Source organism: Ailuropoda melanoleuca, chromosome 10, assembly GCF_002007445.2.
Source record: "Ailuropoda melanoleuca isolate Jingjing chromosome 10, ASM200744v2, whole genome shotgun sequence".
NCBI lineage: Eukaryota > Metazoa > Chordata > Mammalia > Carnivora > Ursidae > Ailuropoda > Ailuropoda melanoleuca.
Genome location: NC_048227.1, coordinates 4220330 through 4243600, shown reverse-complemented (window position 1 = coordinate 4243600; position 23271 = coordinate 4220330). Strand labels below are relative to the sequence as shown.

At 45.3% G+C, this 23271-nt stretch overlaps 1 protein-coding gene across 1 annotated transcript in view; it reads right to left on the bottom strand.

Moving 5' to 3' along the window:
- GRID2IP (Grid2 interacting protein) overlaps positions 1-23206 on the bottom strand; it is a 55933-nt gene extending 32727 nt beyond the window's left edge. The window contains 3 exon segments of the mRNA XM_034669784.1: positions 4820-4919; positions 17485-17610; positions 22382-23206. Coding sequence (XP_034525675.1) covers positions 4820-4869 — 50 coding nt within the window. The 5' untranslated portion in view covers positions 4870-4919; positions 17485-17610; positions 22382-23206.
- Positions 23207-23271: the final 65 nt, after the last annotated feature.

Sequence of the window (23271 nt, the reverse complement as noted above, 5' to 3'; positions counted from 1 at the left end):
CAGGATGGCTGGACAGCTTGGCCAGGGCCCAGAGTGGCTGGCCCCTGCTGCGTGGTCCTGGGGGGCAAGCAATGATGCTCAGAAGGGAGTGAGGGCTGGCTGGAGCTGAGCCATGGGCTGGGTCCATCCACGAAGTCATGGAGCTTGGCAGGTGGGTCGAGAGGGTTCCTCCAGGCTGTTTTGAGGTGAGGGGGTGTCCCTCAGTCCAGCGATGGCACAGGGGACTGATGAGACTCAGCAGGGCATGGGGACCCGGTCTCCACAGGAAATATCACTTCCAGAGCCCCAACAGTCAGATTGATCATCAGAAGAAGGGGAGATCCAGCCCAGGAGAAAAGGTTTGGATGGGCAAAAAAAATGCTCACCTAAGTAACTTTGGAAGTGAGTGGAGTCTGTAAAACTAAAGGCAAATGGAACCACACAGGCACTGTCCTCTAGCTGGGGCAGCTGTTTCTCACGGGGTGCAGGGTAACAATTCTGAAATCACACACATGTACGCTGGGATTGAATAGTTAAGTAAACGGACTGTGGGGGCCTGGTTTCTCTCTGTGGGAATGGGAGGTTACAGACAAGCAAAGGGAAAGCTAGAATAATCCATGCGGTACTGGATTAGAGTTGGGGACGGCAGTATGAACTCATGCTTAGCTTACTATAGCAGCAGATGGACACATAGAGAAATAGTTACGGATCTGTGTGTATACTACATAGCTTAATACATGAACCTATGTCTGCTTATTCGGTCAGCGAGAGGGCGCGGAAGCAAGGCACCCCAGCAGTGACGAGCACATCTAGTGCCAGATCTTGGCTTCTAATATCATTCCAGTAAAAGGAGCCCGGGATCCTTAGAGAAATCACTGAGTCTGGGCCTGGATCAGGAAGCACACAAGTTGAGCCCAGAGTGTCTTCTAGTGCCAGAGAGAACATGAGGGCTAAACACGCACGCGTGTACACACACACTCGCGTGCGTGCACCCACGTACGACTGGGCTTGTCAAAGGGACACACGAGCAAATTGAGAGATTTCTTTGGCCGAAGATGGAACAATTTGAGCAAGAAAATAAACAACATAGTACTGGATTATAACCCAAAGAATAAAATAAATATCCATGAGTCTATATTGATGTAAACAAATGGTTGAATAAATAGAAGAGACATATCTCCCATGCAGAAGAATTCCAAATAATTTATAACCTTCCCCCCTTTAAGTGTGGGCTGCACATAGTGACTTCCTTCCAACGAGGACAGAACGAAGAGGTGGGGGTCACAGTACTTTACGGGGGAGAAACTGACAAACACAACCTCACACAGGTGATCAAGGCTGACGGCAATGGGGAGAAATCAGGCTGATGGCACGTGCCCCTTAACTGATGTGATGAGAATGGCACTTTGTTTCTGGGAACTTCTTCCCCTAAACCCACAACCAGTCCGACTATGAGGAAGATAGACATCAGGCACTTAAATTGAGAGACATTCTAAAATTATGGGGTTTGTCAAAGGGACACAGGAGCCAACTGAAAGGACTCCCAGGGGCTAGTGCTGGAACAATTTGAGCAACAAAGTCAATAACATAGTGTTGGATTGTAACCCAAATAAAATGAATATCCACTAGTCCGGACTGATACAACAGAACATAACTGACTCTTCAAAACGGCCAAGGTCATCGAAAACAAGAATGTCTGAGAGACTGTCACAAGCTGGAGGGGCCTAAGGAGACCTGATGACTAGATGCAGTGTGGGATCCTAGGGCAGAGAAAGGACATTAGGTAAAACTTGAGGAATCAGAACTAACTAATGATAATGGACCAACATTAGCTCATTAGTTTTGACAAATGTACCATCGTAACGTCAGACGCCAGCAATAGGAGACACTGGGTGTGGGGCAACAGGGAGCTACCAACCCAGCTTTTCTGCACACCCGACACTATTCTAAAATTAAATTTTTATTACTAAGACCCAGGATATGGGAGCTGGAGTCCCCCCAGATGAATGGGACAATATTCATTTTTTTTCTTTTGAGAGAGAGAGAGAGAGAGAGAGAGAGAGAGAGGGAGAGAGGTGGGGAGGGGCAGAGGGAGAGAGAGAGAATCTTAAGCAGGATCCATGCCTCACTCAGAGCCCGACTTGGGGCTCAATCCCATGACTGAGACCATGACCTGAGCCAAAATCAAGAGTTGGATGCTTAATCGACTGAGCCACCAAGGCGTCCCCGGGCAATACTCTTACAGGTCTTACAGGTCATGAGGATTGAGGTGGATGTTTTCTAGAATCTGCTTACCCAAAGGTGCTCCAAGTTACTCTGTGTGTGTGTGTGTGTGTGTGTGTGTGTGTGTGTGTGTGAGAGAGAGAGAGAGAGACAGAGAGACAGAGAGACAGAGAGACAGAGAGATGTCAGTATATGTTCTCTAGTCTCATTTACCTTAAAAACTCTGCTAGGGAGAGTACAGTATATCCTCTTTGGGAGAAAACCTCCAAAACTGTGAGTGACACAGTGTCCCCAGAGTATGGTCAAAGACTGACTGATGCTGGAATAAAATATATCTTTGAGCGCAGCTCCAAATGCTGTAATTGTTGTGCTGCGTGGTAATTATGCATAAACTGTGATAGTCACACAGGTGGCTTTACCTGGCACACTCTTTTGTCTTCTTCTTTTTTTTTTTTTTAAGTAGGCTCCATGCCGAGTGTGGAGCCCAACAAGGGGCTTGAACTCATGACCCTGACACCAAGACCTGAGTTGAGACCAAGTGTTGGACGCTTAACCGACTGAGCCATCCAGGCGCCCCCCTTTTGTCTTCTTGACTAACAAACTGGTGTTTCTCTAGATGGTAAAAAATGGCATCATCTTACCTGCTGATGGGAATGTAATGGTAAAACCATTATGGAATACTGCTTGATGGTGTCTTAAAAAGCCCAAAGTGGGGCGCCTGGCTGGTTGAGTTGGTAGAACACTTGGCTCTTAATCACAGGGTTGTGAGTTCGAACCCCACGTTGGGCATAGAACCTACTTTTTTTTTTTTTTTTAAAGATTTTATTTATTTATTCGACAGACATAGAGACAGCCAGTGAGAGAGGGAACACAAGCAGGGGGAGTGGGAAAGGAAGAAGCAGGCTCATAGTGGAGGAGCCTGATGTGGGGTTCGATCCCATAACGCCGGGATCACTCCCTGAGCCGAAGGCAGACCCTTAACCGCTGTGCCACCCAGGCGCCCCAGAACCTACTTTTTAAAAAGGCACTAAATGTACGCTTACCATGCAACCCAGCCATCCCACTCCTAGGTATTAATTTTCCCAAGAGAAATGACAGTGTATGTCCACGTAAAGACTTGAACGTGAATGTGCATAGCAGCAGTATTCACAATAGCCCCCAACTGGAAACAATTTTTACATCGATCTATTGGCAAATGGATAAACAGACTGTGGTATATCTATGCAATGGAATGCTACTCTATACTAATAAGAGATGAATTACTGATACACATAACATGAGTGAACTTCAAAACCATTATGCTAAATGATAGAAGCTGGTAACAAAAGGCTCTATGAATCCATTTACATTAAATTCTATAACATGGAAACTGATCTATAACATCAGAAAGCAGATCAGTGATTTCTGGGGCCAAGGTAGAGGCAAGGGTAAACTGCAAAGGACCTTGTGAAAACTTGTACACTTTATATGTATACAGTTGGTTGTATATACCTCGATAAGTTTGACTTTTATTTTATTTTATGTTATTTTTAAGATTTATTTATTTATTTGACAGAGATAGAGACAGCCAGTGAGAGAGGGAACACAAGCTGGGAGAGTGGGAGAGGAAGAAGCAGGCTCATAGCAGAGGAGCCTGATGTGGGGCTCGATCCCACAACGCTGGGATCACGCCCTGAGCCAAAGGCAGACGCTTAACCACTGTGCCACCCAGGTGCCCCAACTTTTATTTTATTTTTAAATATTTTATTTATTTATTTGAGAGAGAGAGAGTGAGCATGGGGTGGGAGAGGGGCAGAAGGAGAAGAGAATCTCAAGCAGACTCCATGCAGCGCACAGCCTGACACAGGGCTCAATCCCAGGACCCTGAGATCATGACCTGAGCCGAAACCAAGAATCAGATACTTAAAGGACTGTGCCACCCAGGTGCCCCTAATGTTGACTTTTGAAACCTAAATTACTTGAGGGGTATACTCCTAAATCCTGTAATTTAAAGGGGATGGGGAAAATGACACACTGAGCCAGACCCAATCATAGGCTGGCAATTTTCATATATTTGTTAATCTCATTTGCTTGCCATGCTCTCGTAACAAAGTCAGAATGGTTACCGCCAGTTTAGAGAGGAGAAGATAGAGCTTCAGAGAAATGAAGGTACTTGTCCCGAGTCACACCGGCTTCTCAGCGGCTAAGGCAGGCTTTGACCCTCCCCAGCCTCCACCCTCTGTCAGCCCTTGAGAAGGGCTGGACCTTGCCATTGCCAGCCTGGCAATCCCAGGACCCTGGCATTGACCAGGACAATACAATCCAGCCTGGATCCTTGCTCCATGCTTCACGTTTTGCCTTCTTTAAGGCTTTTCCTAGGATTAACCAAAAGGCTCAAAATGTGCCCTGGTATTTCCCACCCCAGTCTCAGAAGGTCGAGCCAAGCTGTGGGTTTCCTTGGGGGGGCGGGAAGGGGTGTCCACAGGTTTGGGGAAAGGGACCCCTGGAGACGTTTGGGCGGGTGTTGCTGAGAAGGGCTGGTGTCCATTACTCCCCACTTTATTGTACAAGCCAAACTCAAACACCAGCCAATCCTATGGACGCTACCTTCTACTTTCAAATTATAACCAGAACCCACCTGCTTCTCTCCGCTGCCACTGCCATCACCTTGGTCCAAGCCGCCATCATCCCTCTCCTGGACTGGTCTCCCAGCCTCCTCACTGGTCTTCCTTTGTCCCCTGCAGTCAACATAGAATCCAGAATGATCTGGTCAATCCAAAGTCAGATCCTGTTACTCCTCTGCTCAAAACCCTACCCATCACTTAAGTTCTCACCATGGCCCGCAGGACCCCACCCAGTCAGGCCTCTTGCACCTCTCTGATTTCTTGCACAGACCTCAGGGCCTTTGCACTAGCTCTTCCCTCCACCTAGAATCTGTCCCCACCTCCCGAATCTGTTCAGATGTCTCCTTCCACTCTATTTCTCCTCCCTTCCCTGCTCTCTGCTTCTTCCTAGCACTTCTCACCATCCACATGCCATGTGCCTTGCTCATTTATCTTGTTTCATGTCTGCCCCCGCACATTAGAATGCAAGCCTCAGGAGGGAAGAGATTTCTGTTTTGATCATTGCTGTACCTATAGTACCTAGAACAGTAATTGGCGCATAGTGAGTGCTCAATATTTGTAAAAGGAGTGAATACATTAATAAACCTTACCCTGGGGTCCCAGCCCTCTAACAGAAGGAAGTGCATTCTCCTCCCACGGCTGCCCTACATGATCTTTTTTTTTTTTTAAGATTTATTTGTTTATTTGAGGGGGGCAGGGAGGGGCAGAGGGAGAAGGAGAGGGGAAGTGGACTCCCCGCTCAGTGTGGAGCCCAACACGGGGCTCGATCTCACGACCCTGAGATCATGACCTGAGCCAAAACTAAATGCTTAACTGACTGAGTCTCCCAGGTGCCCCCGTCCTAAGTGATCTTATGGGAATCTCAAGAAAGGCCCCCAGTGTGGAGCGTGGTATGAATTATGTGATTATTATTATATTCACTATTATGATGTCCTCCTGGGAATTCGGTTGTGTTCCCAAAAGTACAGACCACCTTTTAAAACATAAGCTTTTATTTTGCAGTAGTTTTAGATTCATGGAAAGATTTCAGAAACAGTACAGAGTTTTCATACACCCCACATCCAATGTCCCTCACTGCTGACATCTTACGTTACTACGGTACCTCTGTCACGATTAATGAACTAACACTGATCCATTATTATTAACTAATTCAGAGTTTCTTACTTTTCCCCTAATGTCCTTTCTCTGTCCCAAGACCCAATCTAGGATGCCATGTAGTTATCATGTTTTCCTACGCTCCTCTAATCTGCGGCAGTTTCCTTGGTTTTGATTACCTGGACAGGTTTTTTTTTTTCTTAATAGGTTTTAACAAATTTATTAAATACGATCTTTAGTACTTTTCTTGTTCTTCTTGTTCTCCTCCTCTTTCTTCTCTCTCTCTCTCTCTTTCAATGGACAGTTTTCGGGAGTATTGGTTAGCTATTTCATAGAATGCTTATGCCTGATATTTTTCTCATAGTTAGACTGGTTATAGTTTGGGGGAGGAAAACCACAGAGGCAAAATGCCATTCTGGGGGCACCTGGCTGGCTCTGTCGGTTAAGTGTCCAACTCTTGATTCGGCTCAGGTCATGATCTCAGGGTTGTGGGATTGAGCCCTGCATCAGGCTTTGCACTCAGTGTGGAGTCTGATTGTGGTTCTCTCTCTGCCCTCTCCCCCCTCCCAACCCCGTGCTCTCTCTCCCTCTCTCTCTAAAATAAATAAATCACAACACATCAGTGGCACAGGCTATCACCATGATTTACGTGCTGTTAACCCTGCCTGAGTTTGGGTTTGTTAGTTTCTCCGTTATCAAGTACTCTGTCCCCCACCCCTTCATACTGTCTTTGTTGGAAGGAAGTCATTGTGTGCTGTCCACACTTAAGAAGGTAGAGCTATGTTCCATAAATGAGTGAAATCATATGATAATTGTCTTTCTCTGCTTGACTTATTTCACTTAGCATAATCTCCTCCAGTCCCGTCCACGTTGCTGCAAATGTTGTGTAATCGTTCTTTCTGATGGTTGAGTAATATTCCATTGTATATATGGACCACATCTTCTTAATCCAGTCATCTGTTGAAGGGCATCTTGGCTCCTTCCATGATTTAGCTATTGTGGACAATGCTGCTATGAACATTGGGGTGCATATGGTTTCACTCATTTATGGAATATAAGAAATAGGAAGATCGGTAGGAGAAGGAAGGGAAGAATGAAGGGGGGGTAAAGAGAAGGGGGAATGAACCATGAGAGACTGTGGACTCTGGGAAACAAACTGAGGGCTTCAGAGGGGAGGGGGTGGGGGAATGGGATAGGTCGGTGATGGGTATTAAGGAGGGCGCATATTGCATGGTGCACTGGGTGTTATATGCAAGTAATGAATCATGGAACATTGCATTAAGAACTGGGGATGTACTGTATGGTGACTAATATAACAAAATAAATATTATTAAAAAATAAATGTATTGTTGGATTCAAAAAAAAAAAAGAAGAAGGTAGAGCTATGTTCTACATAAATTATTTGGAATCCTTCTACATGGGAGATATGTCTCTTCTCCCCTCTGTATTCGATCATTTATTTATGTCGGTATGGACTCATGGATATTTAATTTACACTTAGGTTTATCATCTAGTACTACGTTATTTAGTTTGTTGCTCAAATTGTTCCATCTTTGGCAAGTGGAGTCTTTTTTAGTTCACTCCTATGTCCCTTTCGCAAATCTCCATTGCTCCGTGTGTGGTATGTATACATAGGTGTTTTACAAGAGGCACTACAACTTGGTCCAGACTCATTCCAGCACTATATCAGCCATTTCTCCAAGATGCTTTGATTTATTTTGTGGGGGGAATAATATTCGAAACTAAGATCTGGGCAACGGATGTGTTCATTGTTGCTGCGATGTCCCTGCTTCTTGGCCGGCTGGCTGACGACAAGCAGACACATGCCCGTCTAGCCATGTGGTCTCCATCCACTCCCGAATTAATTCAGGTCAGCGCCCTTTCACCTCGTCCTCCTCACTGAGGCTACCTTAGACCTTTGCAATACGGTTAGATTCTTTTGGTCATGTTCTTTCATCTTAGGATGCCCCAATTTCCTAGGAGATTTTTAATTTGCATCCATTGAGGGTGACTCTAACTGCCCATGGATCCTGACACGTGGGTGATGGCATGTATCCGCCATTACTGTGTCACCGCTCCTGTGGCTCATCCACTCAAGCCCCCTGCTCCCCATCCTCTGGCAACCACCAATCTCTTCGCTATCTCTATAGTTTGGCCTCTTCCGGATTGTCCCACAAATGGAATCATACAATACGTAGCCTACTGGCTTTTTTTCACTTAGCAATATTCATCCATGTTTTTGTGTCTTGATAGCTCGTTCCTTTTTTCCTTTTCCTTTCTTTTTCCTTTCTTTTTTTTCTCTTTCTTTCTTTCTTTCTTTCTTTTGTTCTTTCTTTCTTTCTTTTTTTGGTATCATTCCATTGTATGGATGTACCACAATTTCTTTATCCATTCACCTATTAAAGGACATATTGGTTGCTTCTAGTTTTGGGCAATTACGAATAAATCGCTGACAGTATTTTAGTGCAGACATAACTTTCCAATCAGTTGGGTAAATACATAGTACAACTGTTCTATCATGGTGGTGAGACAAAGTTTAGCTTCCTCAAACTGTCGAACGGGCTCCAAAGTGGCTGCACCATTTTGCATCCTGCCAGCGATGAACGAAGAGTCCCTGCTGCTCCACACCATGGTAGGTAATTGGTGTTGTAAAGGTTATTTGGGATTTTAGTGTGTATGTAGTGGTATCTCGTTGATGTTTGCATTGTTATTTTCCCTAATGTTAAATGACGTTGAGCCTCTTCTCATATGCTTATTTGCCATTTGTACATCTTCTTTGGTGAGGCATCTGTAAAGATATTTCATCTTTTAAAATTTTGTTTGTAATTGTTGAGTTTTCAGAGGTGTTTTTAAGTGTGTATTTTGGATATAAGTCCTTTACCTGATGTGTGATTTACAAATATTTTCTCCCAGGAGATAACTTGTATTTTCATTCTCTTAACAGTGCTATTCACAGAGCAAGGTTTTTCAATTTAATAAAGTCCTGTTTATTAGATTTGGGTGGGGGATATGCTTTTGGTGTTGTATCTAGAATCTCATCACCAAACCCAAGGTGGTATAGATTTTTTTCCCAATTTTTTTTCTTCTAGAAAATTCTGGATGGGGCACCTGGGTGGCTCAGTCGTTGCGTGTCTGCCTTCGGCTCAGGGCATGATCCCAGAGTCCTGGGATCGAGCCCCACATCAGGCTCCTCTGCTATGAGCCTGCTTCTTCCTCTCCCACTCCCCCTGCTGTGTTCCCTCTCTCGCTGGCTGTCTCTATCTCTGTCAAATAAATAAATAAAATCTTAAAAAAGAAAGAAAGAAAGAAAGAAAATTCTGGAAAACATCCAGTCCCACCCTGGTGCCCTGTGAAGACTCTGTTGTAGTTGATCTGACGCCTCCATGAGAACAGGCTTTTTCTCCCCCCTTAAATAATCCACAGAAATATGACTGTGAACACCACAGAATGCATCCTGATTGTTAGGGGCTGACTTTGCCCCCTCGAGTCCATAAGTTGAATTCCTAATCCCCAGAACCTCAAAATGGGACTGTATCCCCTTTCAAGGGGTGATGGAGTAAAAATGAGACTGTTAGGGTGGGGCCTAACCCAACATGGCTGCTTCCCCTATGAGAGGAGGGAATTTGAACATAAGGAAACACCAAGGGCTGTGCATTCACTCAGGAAAGTGAGTGAATGTGAGAACACAGAGAGAAGGTGGCCATCTATAAGCCTCAGGAGAAACCAATCCTGCCAACACCTGATCCCAGACTTCCCACCTCCAGAACGAAGAGAAAATACATTTCTATTGTTTAAGCCACCTGGTCTATCGTGTTTTATTATGCTAGCCCCAGCAAACTAATGCATTGCCACAGTGAAATTTTATCAGAGTATGGCTCAAAGATTCTTTCATTCAGGATGTGTTGAGAGCTGGGTAAGTGGCCTTGGCCAAAGAGAGCCAGGGAGAGTGGAAAGGGATTGATTGAGAAAACCCAGACAGAAGTTTAAAACTGGCTGGTGTCCTTTTTCTGTGCCAAGTCCTCCTGACACATCCAACTACTCTGGACTGAGTAGGCAGAGTCCAAACTGGGCATTAACGTCTTGCAGTCATGTCATGTCCTACTCCCCAAAGCCTCTGAGTATATCTACATGGTGTCCTCAGGTGACAAAGGCAGGGGGGTAGGTGACTGCCTGCTGGAGGGATGGAGGGGTTGGTCCAGATGATTGTCCATACCCATGACAGGAGAACTGAAGTTGACCAATGACATAATGGTATTTTGAGGTCATTTTGATGAGTGCCGTGGGGCCCGGCTATGGCTTTCATCAACAACTTGGGTAGTGTATTAGTTAAGGTAATAAATGCTAGCTGCTTTAACAAACACCCTCCAATCTCAGTGGTTAACATAATAAAATTCCATTTATCACCTACATCACAGTCCAGCACGGGCTGGATGGCTCTCCTGAGTTGGGGGGAGGACTTCCTCCAGGAAGAGACGGGGTTCTTGATCCTTCCATCCTGCACTGACATCTTAAATACGTGGTCGCTTCTCCAGAGGTCACTGCAGAAGGGGAACAGATTGCCAGAGGATTGTGCAAGAATATTTTAAAGGCCTGGTCTCGAAGTGACCTACATTTCTTCTGCCCACTTTTTCAATACCCAGAACGAACTTCAAAGGAGCCTGAGATGTATAGTCTTCCCGTGTGCCCAGGAAAAGAAGGTACTGTGGCAAACACCTGATGTTCTCTCTACCACAGAGTAGGACACGAATTTTCCTACCCGGCCTGCAAATGTTGGGATGCTGGGGAAGATGGTGGGTGGAGACTCAGCCCCCACTGTCAGGGATGATGTTGGTTGTGACAATCATTTCAACTGAACAGGACAGGGGCTTTCCCGACCATGGGTCTGGTGTGAATTAAGGAGGGGGCTTGTTGGGAGCACTCTTTGAGGAGGAGGGTGGCATGACGAGCAGCATTTGGGACAGTAAATCCCACTGCCATGCCATGGGAAGTGTTAGCAGTACAATGGTGACGAACAAAGCATCTGCCATGTCCAGATCTAGGCAGGCCTGACTCTTGCTCAGCCCTCGACACAGGTCTTGGGCCTGAAGCTGCAATGCAGGGCTGGTCTGTGAGCCACCTGCTAGCGGGATCCCCTCCCAGCACCTGCTTCCACAACAGAAGTGAGATCAGCCCATGGAGCACCTCATCTTTCTTATGTTCATTTCCCTTTTGTCCTGTTTCCCCTCTACTCACATTAAGGTTATTTTATCTTGTTTTGTGTGTAAACCATCTCCAGTCCTGCCTGGAAGACAACAGGGACATGTAAATAAATGGGGTGGGGAATAGTCTGTGATATGGAGAAGCTGCTCTTCTCATTCCTTTTATCCACTGCTCTTCCCCCAGTCATCAAGGTATTTGGTGGGGGAAAGGGGTTGTGGAAGGGCAGGTGGGGGGAAGAGATTGAGCCCTAAAAGAGCCACCTTTCTATTTTTCAACCTCTTCAATAGACTTCATTCTGTCTTTTGAAAGACAAATATCTGAAAGTCAAACTAGTTTTTTGGTGTCAAGTTGGGGGTTTGGGGAAGGAAAAAATATTATTGCAATAGCTTATGGTTTACACTATAAACTATAGAGTGGGACTGCTTGCACTGGGACTAAGAGCTTCTTGCATACCCAAAAGAAGAGTCTGAGCTGTGCAAGGAGGGGAGACTTATGAGGGAGGCTTGGAGGAGCACACTTGCTGTCCCACTGGAACCTGGCTCACTGGAGCCAAGCTAGGTCCAGTCATGGGAAAACAAAGAAGGATGCATTCAACACAGTGTGAACTCCTATCAACTCCACAAGCTCCCCTCCTGGGGCCCCATCCCGCTCTTGGGGGCACCATCAGAGTCAGGGGGATTAATGCTAGCTGGTTTAACAACGACCTCACTGTTTGTATGTGCGACAAACTGTGTCTCCCAGACGCCTCTCCCTCTGGTCCCCTTGCTTCAGACTAATGTTCAGAACCACTTCTGACACTGCAGGCTCAGGGGTCCCCCTGCTCCAGGCTGCACTTTGTAAGCTGCTAATCCCGCGAATTCTGGAGCTTCTGGTCGGTGATCCGCCATCTGTAACAGGCTCTGAAGACGAGTTGCCCTGGTGGCTCGCTGACCCAGAGGAGCCATCAGAAGCTGGTGGACTGGTTCACTGTCATTACTGATGGCAGGATGAGGGGTTCTCCAGGGACATTTCATGGAGCCTGTGGCATGCTCGTTCCAGGTCCCTCCTTGGGCCTCCCCTGTTCCAGCCTCCCTCAAGAGATTAACAAACACTTCCTCTATTTGGCTTCCACGGTGGTCTCTTTTTTCCTGGTTTTCCAGCTGGGTTGACCACCCTAACTTGGCCTCCTTTGCCAGCTCCTCCTTTGCTTCTGGACCGTGATATTGGAGCCTCTGCCTCTTCTCTCTTTACACCTTTTTGCTTATCCTAAGGAACTGCATCCGTTCTGGGTGACCTTGCAGCACTAGTGACTGCAGTTTTGTGGCTAAAATTTCCTCCCCCTCCCTTTGAATATACATTTCTTTGAATCTACACCAGGAGATGGCTGCCAGGAAGGAATTTTATTAATAGATTTGCCTTTGCATCTGGGAAACGAAGGACATCCTACCACACACTCCTGCTGTGTCCTAAGCAGCTCGTGTTTTCATGGTGGCACTTTTCATTCATTCTGGGCTTCATCTAGTTTGGGGAGACGCTTTTGATATATTCCTATCATTCCAGATACAACAACTTATTAGATGCCCACTTACGGAGTGCCTACCCAGCAATCATGTCCCTTTCTAGTATTACCAGGTCTGCATCTGGAATCTTCCTCTCCCCTGAGCAGCAGCTCCTGGCTGGGGAGACAATGAGCCCGCTGGAAGGTTTGGTAGGGCATTTATTTTTTTATTTTTATTTTTAAAGATTTTATTTATTTATTTATTTGACAGAGATAGAGACAGCCAGCGAGAGAGGGAACACAAGCAGGGGAAGTGGGAGAGGAAGAAGCAGGCTCCCAGTGGAGCAGGGAGCCCGACGCAGGGCTCGATCCCAGGACCCTGGGATCATGCCCTGAGCCGAAGGCAGACGCTTAATGACTGAGCCACCCAGACGCCCCTTGGCAGGGCATTTAACTCACCAAATGGTGCACTCCATTCTCCTGGCCCCGTCACTGGCTCAGGAGGGAGCCCATGACTCAAGTCAGACAGAGTGAATTTCAGCACTCCTACTGGGAATACCAGGGTAAACCCTCCCATTCTCTTCTCATTGGAAGTGAACGTGGAAGCATGAAGCCCCAGGGGTGCCTGGCAGCCATCCCACCACCAGGAGGAAAGCCGGTCTGGGGAATGAGGCTGATGCTTGGGTGACAGAGCGAGGAACAAACAGAACCTCTGTCTTTGATGATGCCAGTGAGCTTCTGATTCAAACCATTTCTGAAGCCTGCCCCATCTCTGCACATGACAGTGGCAGAGGCCAGGAAGTCTCCTTTGTCATTTGATCCAGTTTGAGGTGGGCTTGCTATTACTTGCAACATAAAGAACTTTGATACCTCAGACCTCTTGTGCCAGAAATACTTCCCATTTTGTTCTTCTGTATAGATCCTGTTTGTTAACTGTGATACTAGTGGCCAAAATTGATCGAATGCGTTTTACATGACTGCATTATTTCATTCAGTCTTCACGACAACCCTTTGAGGTAGATTCTGTTATGTGATGAGGAAACTGAGACTCAGAGAGGTTAAGTAACTGGCCTAAAACCATACAGGTAGAAGAGATGGATCCTGGACTGGAACTCAGGAAGCCTGATTCCTGAGCTCATACTCTTAACCCCTGCACGACTTTCCATCCGATATTCTCGGTCTGAATTTCTTCCTGGAATGACATTCATGTCTGTGCCTCACAGAATCCAGTGTCAGTCCCAATTCACTTGGTGTCCAGAGTGAGTCTGCGACACTAACTGATGTAGGCAGGCTGGATCCGAGGACCCAGGGGAGGTCCTGCAGGACCAGCCAAGAGGGTCCTGGGCTTCATGCAGGATAGAAATCAAATGCAGGCCGGGAGGAAGTGAGAGCAGAGTTTACTGAAGATAGAGAGAGAGCAGATACAGACAGAGCGTCTGGGACACTTGGAATGGAAAAGCAGCATGAGTCTCATCTTTACTTGCAGCCTGGGGTGTTTACTGAGGGTGGTGGTCTGGCACACGTGTCCTCTCAGGCATCCAGGAACAGATCAAAACAAGGATGAGCGCTCAGGTGTCCTCCAAAAGTCACTTCTGCCCTGGAGTTAGGGGTCTTGGGGTCAAGGGTCTGGAGTCAGCAGTCTTGGAAAATGTACAGGATGGCCTCGCCTGGTCACTCCTTAGGTGTTGTCTATTGTGCTGGAAGACTCCAAAGATACAAGGAACTCCTTCACCTTTATAAGAAGGACATACATCGTCGGTACTATAAGCCATGTGTAGGGCAGGAGTGCAGCTCCTAGCAAGCATAGAAGCAGGAAAAGGGACAAAAAAGCACTTTTCTTCAGTTTCTCTGTCTCATTACCATGAAGTGCCATTCATTTCTTCCCCGCAGCTCTGAGACAGCGTTCACAATATTGTCCCTTGTCCTTCTCTACCCTCTTTTTTTCTTTTTTAAGATTTTATTTATTTATTTGACAGAGAGAGCGAGAGAGCACAAGCAGGGGTATCAGGAGAACAGTAGAGGGAGAGGGAGAAGCAGGCTCCCCACTGAGCAGGGAACCTGATGCAGGGCTTGATCCCAGGACCCTGAGATCATGACCTGAGCCGAAGGCAGACACTTAGCCATCTGAGCTACCCAGGTGCCCCTCTCTATCCTCTTTCTGTGTGACTTAGGAATAAAACAAGTGAACACAAACTGTATACTTTATATGGAGGGACCATCCCTCATCAGCCCACCTGTAATTTCTTGCTTGTCTGCCTTTTCTCCAGGTTGTCAGGTGGTTTCTCTTTTCTGAAAATGTCTCAGAGGTTGTCCTGAGACAATTCAGCCCCAACTCAATGTCCAGGGCTGGATACTCCTTTGGCTCAGCACTGCTAGCGGAGGGATGGCCAGATTCTAATCGTGAGACTAATTCTTGGTTTCAACCAAGGCAGAAAACTAGAATCTCCATTGAGAGGCATTAAGACGGTGGCTGGAGAAAAGATGCCCAGATTTAGCAAATGAAAAATACAAGACACCCAGTGAAATTTGAATTTTAGATAAACAAGAGATAATTTTTGAGTAGAAGTATGCTTATCTCCTCTTTCGAGAGACACTACAGCTGACAGTGAACTGCAGTATTGGTGATCAGAGTTACAGAGCATTTGGATGAGGCAAGCTGAGCAGTGTACCAGGTCAAGACCAGTTCAGAAGTGATCGGGAAATGGAGGTTCTGGCCTTGCCCTGCCCAAACCCCTTTGACATGGTAGCTGAATGCAGTTGCTTTAAGGGGCAGCAATCAAGGCAGCAAAGGCCAAGTGGAAATTCCAAAGGATAAGCTACCCTTTGCTCCAAGCTGGCCAGTGGTGCAACACATGGCCCCCGGAACTGGCCGGAGGACTCTGACTTGATGATGTCCAGGATACCAATTGCCTCTGGGTAGATTTCATCCTTTTTCTTACATGCATGCAACACATTTTTATTGAGCATCTATTATAAGCTAGGCACTAAAATAGTTGCTACTGATACAATAGTAAGCAAATACGGGGCGCCTGGGTGGCACGGCAGTTAAGTGTTTGCCTTCAGCTCAGGGCGTGGTCCGTTATGGGATCGAGCCCCACATCAGGCTCCTCTGCTATGAGCCTGCTTCTTCCTCTCCCACTCCCCCTGCTGTGTTCCCTCTCTCGCTGGCTGTCTCTATCTCTATCTAATAAATAAATAAAAATAAAAAAAAACAATAGTAAGCAAATACAGACCCGATTCTTGCCTTCCCACAAAAATGCTTGTGTTATCTCCCTTTTAAAACTGTTCTTTTTTCCTCCATTGTAAAACTCCTCCTGACTAAGAAATCACAGACTACAAACAAGCCTCCTGGGCTATTTGTCTGTTGCAAGGGAAGCTATGAAGTCCTGTATCCCATTTCCAAAGTATAGCTTCAGTCATTCCCTTGGGGACAGGAGATCATGGTATAAAAGGTGGGTGATCCTGTCAACCGATCTTGCAGTAGGTAAAAAGCTGATAGCACAGGTCCAGTTTCAGGGGCTGACAGGAGGGTTTAGGGACGTTCCAAGGAGAAATTCTTTGCCACGTGTTTCACAGGCGATACCATCCTTCCTATTGCATTTGAATTCAATGTTTGATCATAGGTTTAGTAGTGTTTTCTTCTATGCTATTTATAAAATGTAAGTGTCAAGGTTCATGTTTGGAGGCTTTGAAGGACAGAGGGAAAGAGTAAAATGCCGGGAACACATGAGTTTCAGGAACTGACAAACCCCTGAGAGATTTATCCTGAGAGAGTAATGCAACTGCAAAAAAATAAAAGCTTTGAATATGTTACTTGTGAAGCTATCTACAATATTATAAAGTAGGAAATCATACAAATGTCCAACAATAATATTGAGCTCATTATATTGCATTCCTGGATAATGATTAAAATTGTCTAGATAGAGGAAAAGCACTTATGATAAACTGGAGCAAAATTCAAAAATTGTCTAGATTCTATGATGATATCTATGTAAACATTGAAACAAATATATAATTCATGTTTTTATGCTTATAGAAATGCAGAATAATAAAGTAGCACTTAAGATAGTAAAATTTAGCCTTTTCTTTTGCTGTTATTTATATATTTCTATAAAGTGTAAAAGGAGTTTAAAAAGAAAAATATAGGGGCGTCTGGGTGGCACAGCGGTTAAGCGTCTGCCTTCGGCTCAGGGCGTGATCCTGGCGTTATGGGTTCGAGCCCCACATCAGGCTCCTCTGCTATGAGCCTGCTTCTTCCTCTCCCACTCCCCCTGTTTGTGTTCCCTCTCTCGCTGGCTGTCTCTATCTCTGTCAAATAAATAAATAAAATCTTTAAAAAAAAAAAAGAAAAAGAAAAATATAAGGTGGGGGAAGAAGAGCTGAGTGACTACATGTTTTGGTTAGGATTAGGTCTAATACTTGAAGTTGCAAGTTACAGAAGATGTAACTCCACATGGTTTTAAAAAATAAAGAGGACTGGGTCTCTGGGTGTCTCAGTCAGTTAAGCATCTAACTCTTTTTTTTTTTTTAAGATTTTTTATTTTATTTGTTTGACAGAGAGACAGCCAGCCAGAGAGGGAACACAAGCAGGGGGAGAGGAAGAGGAAGGGAGGGGGAGTGGGGCTCGATCCCACAACGCCGGGATCACGCTCTGAACTGAAGGCAGACGCTTAATGACTGCGCTACCCAGGTGCCCCTAAGCATCCCACTCTTGAGTTCAGCTCAGGTCATGATCTCAGGATCCTGGGAACGAGCTCTGTATCAGGCTCTGTGCTTGGTACAGAGTCTGCGTGGGATTCTCTGCCCCCCCCCCGCCGCCACTCCCCCTGCTTGTGCATGCCCTCTCTCTCTCTCCCTCTCAAATAAATAAATAAAATGTTAAAAAAATAAAGGGGACTTTTGGCTCACCTGTGAAGTCCAGAGGTGGTATAAGCTTCAGGTACAGTTTGCTCAGGGCTCTGACTTCATTTCTCTGTGCTTCTCTCAGGTCTGCCCTCTCCTTACGTAGGCTTCATCCTTGGACTGGCTTTCCTCCTAGTGCCAAGCGAAAAGAAGTGAAGTTACAGCCTCCTCTTTAATATCTTTATTCAATCTAGAGGAGAGGAGGCACCATTGAATGGGAATCCTAGCTTCGTTCTCATTGGGTCCCTCACATTCCAGACGCTGGCTTTTGTTTTGAAAAATTATTGTGATTGGGGCCCCTGGGTGGCTCAGTCGTTAAGCAGCTGCCTTCGGCTCAGGGCGTGGTCCTGGAGTTCTGGGATCGAGCCCCACATCAGGCTCCTCTGCTGGGAGCCTGCTTCTTCCTCTCCCACTCCCCCTGCTTGTGTTCCCTCTCACTGGCTGTCTCTCTCTCTGTCAAATAAATAAATAAAATCTTTAAAAAAAAAGAAAAATTATTGTGATAAGGAAGGAGAGGATTATCCTGATTGGCTGATACCACTTAAGTTCTACCCCTAGAGCTCGGGGTAGTTCCAGCCTACCCTAAGAGCAGGTAGGGAGGTGTGTGGCTTTCTTGTTGAGTAGGAAACCTGTGTCCATTGAACCATGTATGTGCACAAGAGTGTCATGAAAAACTGGAATGTGAGTCAGAAGGCAGTTGTGCCTTGGCTACATACTTTAAGTGTCCCCCCCTCCTTCCCTTCTGAAATGGTCTCAGCCATCACAGGGAGAAATTCCAGGTGAATTAAAGATAAAAGTATAAATCAACTAGAAAATTATTTTCTAGAGGATATATTTATGAATTTGTGTGTATCTGTGTTTGTGCAATTTTGGAGTAAAGAATACCTTTTTTTTCTTTTAAAGATTTTATTTATTTATTTGACAGAGAGACAGTCAATGAGAGAGGGAACACAGCAGGGGGAGTGTGAGAGGAAGAAGCAGGCTGCTAGCGGAGGAGCCTGATGTGGGGCTCGATCCCAGAACGCTGGGATCGTGCCCTGAGCTGAAGGCAGACGCCTAACGACTGCGCCCCCCAGGCGCCCCCCAAAAATACCTTTTTAAATAAGATTTTTTTTAAAAGCCACAAAAGAAAAGGCTGATAAATGTATTTCAGAATTTAAAATCTCTGTATGACAAAGACACCATGAGCCAAGTTAACAGATATGTGATATATAGAAGAAAATATCTGGTATTCATGTCAGAGACAAGAGATTAATATTCAGAATGTGACAGAGAATATCTATTTCTTCTTTTAGTAATAACAACCTACCAAGTGTTAGCTGAACACAGGGCAACACAGCCAGAGGCTACATTTCCCGGCTCCCCTTTGGCCATGTGACTAAGTTCCTGTCTGTGGGATCTGAGCAGAAAAAGCTAAGTACAACCTACAAGTTCCATTTTTAAGGGTAAACAGCTTTTCTTTTCTTTCCTTCTCTCCCCTTTCTCAGGGGCTCGAAGGTGGTGACCTTGGGGCAAGGACACCACCCTAGTGCCGTGGCCCCAAACTGTGCACAGAGTGCCCTGGGGCCCCACAGTGAACTGGGAGGGGTGCTGTGGGGTATCATAACAGTTTGAGGAAATGAAACTACATCTGTGTCCTACATGGCATGACAGCTGAACTAGTTCACGTTTTCAGCGTTAGATCACTAAGTTCCTCATAGCACATCTTTGAGAAGATGGATTTAGAAAGCAATTGCCACTGGAATATCTATGGTGAGCAAGAAATGAGAATGGTGGTTTCCAATCTGATTGTAAAGTTTGATAAATCCAGGGGTGCTAAGTTGTTAGGGCATAAATATTTATGAAGTTGTTCAGAGCTCATTATTTAATAGATGGGATTGTTATTCTTTTGGCCAAGGAGCTCTGCGAAAAAATTTCTAGGACACTTAAGGGTGCTGTGTACACAGAAAGTCTGAGAATTTGTGCCTAGTGATGGAGAACAAGATAGGAAGAATCTGGGTCCTCGTGTGATCTTGTGGATCTCCTCGAACAGAACTGCCTACCACAGCTGGACTACCACCTACTCTGGACTATAGACTTCTTTCCTATCAAAGCCATAGTGTTTGGGAGTCTCTCTGTTACAACAGCATACAGACATTGTAGGTGTCCTGCCTATATCCCCATAGCCCACCGAAGAGGTCACCTGTAGATGGTTCCTGTACATGGTGATGGTTTCCTGACTCTCTGAGAGAGTGGGGCTGGGCTGGCCTCTGTGTGGGCAGGCCAGAAAGACGAGGGAGTTACTGCCCCAGGAGTGGTTGGGTGAAGACCCCTGCTGCTTTGTCCCTCAGTGGAACAATTCTGAGGCATAGTCTATGGAGCTTCTCAGAAGATCCCCGGTGAGACTGAGCCCCAGGTGCCCACGTCTACTCATCAACATATGCTTTCTTGGCTTTCTACTCTTCTCTCACTTTCCCAATCCCTCACCATGTTTCCTGGGAATATCTCCAAAAACAAGCTACTAATATCAAATCCTTGTCTTGGAGTTTGCTTTTTTGGGGGGGGGTACCTAAACTAAGAGAAATGGCTAGCCTATACCTTAACAAATACATAATATATGTAAATAAATGCTGCAAAGCAACAAGAAAATGGTAAACAACTCAAATAAAAATGGCAGATGGTAACTGTAAGCAACACACAATAGAGGAAAGATAATTGCCCAATAAACACATAAGAGGTTCATCACTAGGAACTGGCCAGTGGTAATTAAGATAGCCCAGCACAGTAACTGAGAACACCAACTGATTCTTAGTCCAACAGTCTGAGTTTGTTCATGGCTCTAATACTTTCTAGAACTATGTCCCTAGGAAAATTATTTAACTTCTCTGTGCCTCTATTTCTTCATCTATAAAAGTGATATAATAATACTAATAATGATATTTCTCTCACTGAGTTCCTATAAAAATTAAATGAAAAATACTTAAAAAAAATTTAAGTGCTTAGAACACTACTTGGAACACTGGTATCACTAGGTAAATGTTTGTGGTTTTTTTTTTTAAGATTTTATTTATTTATTTGACAGAGAGAGACAGCCAGCGAGAGAGGGAACACAAGCAGGGGGAGTGGGAGAGGAAGAAGTAGGCTCCCAGAGGAGGAGCCTGACGTGGGGCTCGATCCCAGAACGCCAGGATCACGCCCTGAGCTGAGGGCAGATGCTTAACGACTGAGCCACCCAGGCGCCCCATAGGTAAATGTTTGTTAAGCAAATAAATAAAACGTCATTTCATCCATCAGAATAGTAAATATTAAAGGAACTGATCTATTAACTGTTGGCAAGGGTCTGGAGAGACGGACTCTCTCAGACATTTGTGGCTGAAGAGCAATTTAATAGCATTTATTAAAATTAAAATGCCTATCTGTTCTTTGGCCTGGGAATTCTACTTCGTGGGGCTGCCCTGGAAAAATACCCCTACTTGTGTGTGATGAATCTCATTAGGTATTTCCACTGCAGCATTGTTTGTAACAGCAAAAACTGAAATGAACCAAAATGTTGAGTAATAGAACAGTTACATTGCAAACTGGTGGCCCTTGGGCTAAATTTGTCCAGCAGGTATGTTCTGCTTAGTCTGAACAGTGTTTTAAAATCCTGGATTAGTTGCCAACATTACAAAAATTAGATTTATGTTATAAAAATCCAGATTTTCAAATACTCTTAAAACACTGGAATTCAAAGGGTGCCTGGGTGGCTCAGTTGGTAGAACATCCCACTCTTGGTTTCAGCTCAGGTCATGATCTCAGGGTCCTGGGATCAGCCCCACTTTGGGCTCTGTCCTCAGCTTGACGTATGCTTAAGATTCTCTCTCTCCGGGGCGCCTGGGTGGCACAGCGGTTAAGCGTCTGCCTTCGGCTCAGGGCGTGATCCTGGCGTTATGGGATCGAGCCCCACATCAGGCTCTTCCGCTATGAGCCTGCTTCTTCCTCTCCCATCCCCCTGCTTCTGTTCCCTCTCTCGCTGGCTGTCTCTATCTCTGTCGAATAAATAAATAAAATCTTAAAAAAAAAATAAAAATTAAAATTAAAAAAAAAAGATTCTCTCTCTCCCTCTGCCTCTCCCCTCACTCGCTTGCTCGCTCTTTCTCTGTCTCTAAAATAAATAACTAAAATCTTAAAAAAAAAACACTGGAATTCAAATTAACAATCCTGTGGTCTGCATAAATAGCTATTTCTGCTCACAACAGGGCACATCTACTCCACGTTGTCACTTTACTTACTACTTGCAGAGCCCCTGTAGGCAGGAGAATGTGGGGCCCTGGCAGATGAGTTGTGGCTCAGCTATGTAATGAAATGTCTATAACAAGATAAATAGAACATAGTAGATACGCATGTGGAAAGACCACTAAGACTGAAAAAAAAAACCAAAAAAGGAAGATAGGGGACCATTATATGTGATGCCATTTCTGTAAACAACAACAAATTATATATTTGCATATATACACAAGAATGTAAACTATACAGTTCAGGAATTTTTCTATTTTATTGCCATATTCCCAGTGCCTAGAGTAGTGCCTGGCATATACTGGGTACTCAATATAAATCTATTGAATAAATATTTATGAATAAATGTATAAAAGAATTTTGGGAGGACGCATACTAAATAAATGATTAATTTTGTCAAGGGACTGGGATTTGGGGGCGGTATTCAAGGAACTGTTTTGTATAACTTGATTTTTTTTTACAAGAACATATTGCTGTATTACTTGTGTACACTTAAAAAAATTAAAGACAACCCTGCACAAAGTACCCTAGGTGATCAAACCCAGATTCAAAGTTAAGTCTCAACTGAAACCATCCCGAGAAAAATGAATGGGGATAAAAATAAAGTTCTGCATTTAGGAGCCAAAAAAAGTAACCCAAAATACTTAACCACTAGCTCAGAATTAATCAGCAGGGTGATGAGTCATTTGAAGACAGTGGATATGGGATGAGGTTCCAGCCCACTCTGGGTATGGAATGAGGTTCCATCCATAACCACAGTCTTCCCTGGTGGCATCACAGTTTCTGATTTGCGGCTTTTGTTTGTTCAATTCTGTGTCCACGAGTTCATGAAGGTTTTGCACACCCTGTACCAGAAGGCGCCCAGCTTGTAAGTTTCTTAAAAAAGGAAAAAGAAAAGGAATCAAGAAGCTGGGGTCGGTCGCAAAGAGAAAAAGAGAAGAGCTTGAAAGCCAGTGTTTTGGAGATCAGACGGTTCCCCTCAAAGGGAGGACGAGCCTGACAGATTTTCAGAAGCATCAAGAATAGACCGGTCTCTGCGGATTCAGAGGCATTCGGAGCAAAGGAACACCCCACAGGGGACGTCTCAATGCTATGTTTGGAAGCAGCTCTTCTCACCCCAGGTCCAACTATCATTGAACAGCCTTCCTTCTTATCCTCCAGGTTTGGAGTCAAGCAATTGTCACTGCTCCCGGAGGCAGGATGTTCAGAGCTGTTCCGAGACAGCAGGAGCAAAGACACTGGGACGGGTCGGACAAAACCCAACGGTGTGGTTAGCAGAAAGCAAAGCAAGTCCTGCCCATCGCGAAGACTCGGTATAGGAGCCCCTACGTGTGCCCGCCATGGGCCAGCCGCGGTCCCCGCTTGGCCGGGTCAACCCAAGCTGCCAGGCGGCTCGGCCCGCTTCACAACGCCCGCACTGACTTGGGACGGTCTTTTCGTAAGCTTTTCTGGTAATAGTGCTCCAAAGCTCGATTGTCGGCCCTCAGACCCGACCACCCCTTCTGAAAGGGCCAAGGAGCCCAGCTAGGAACGCCGCCC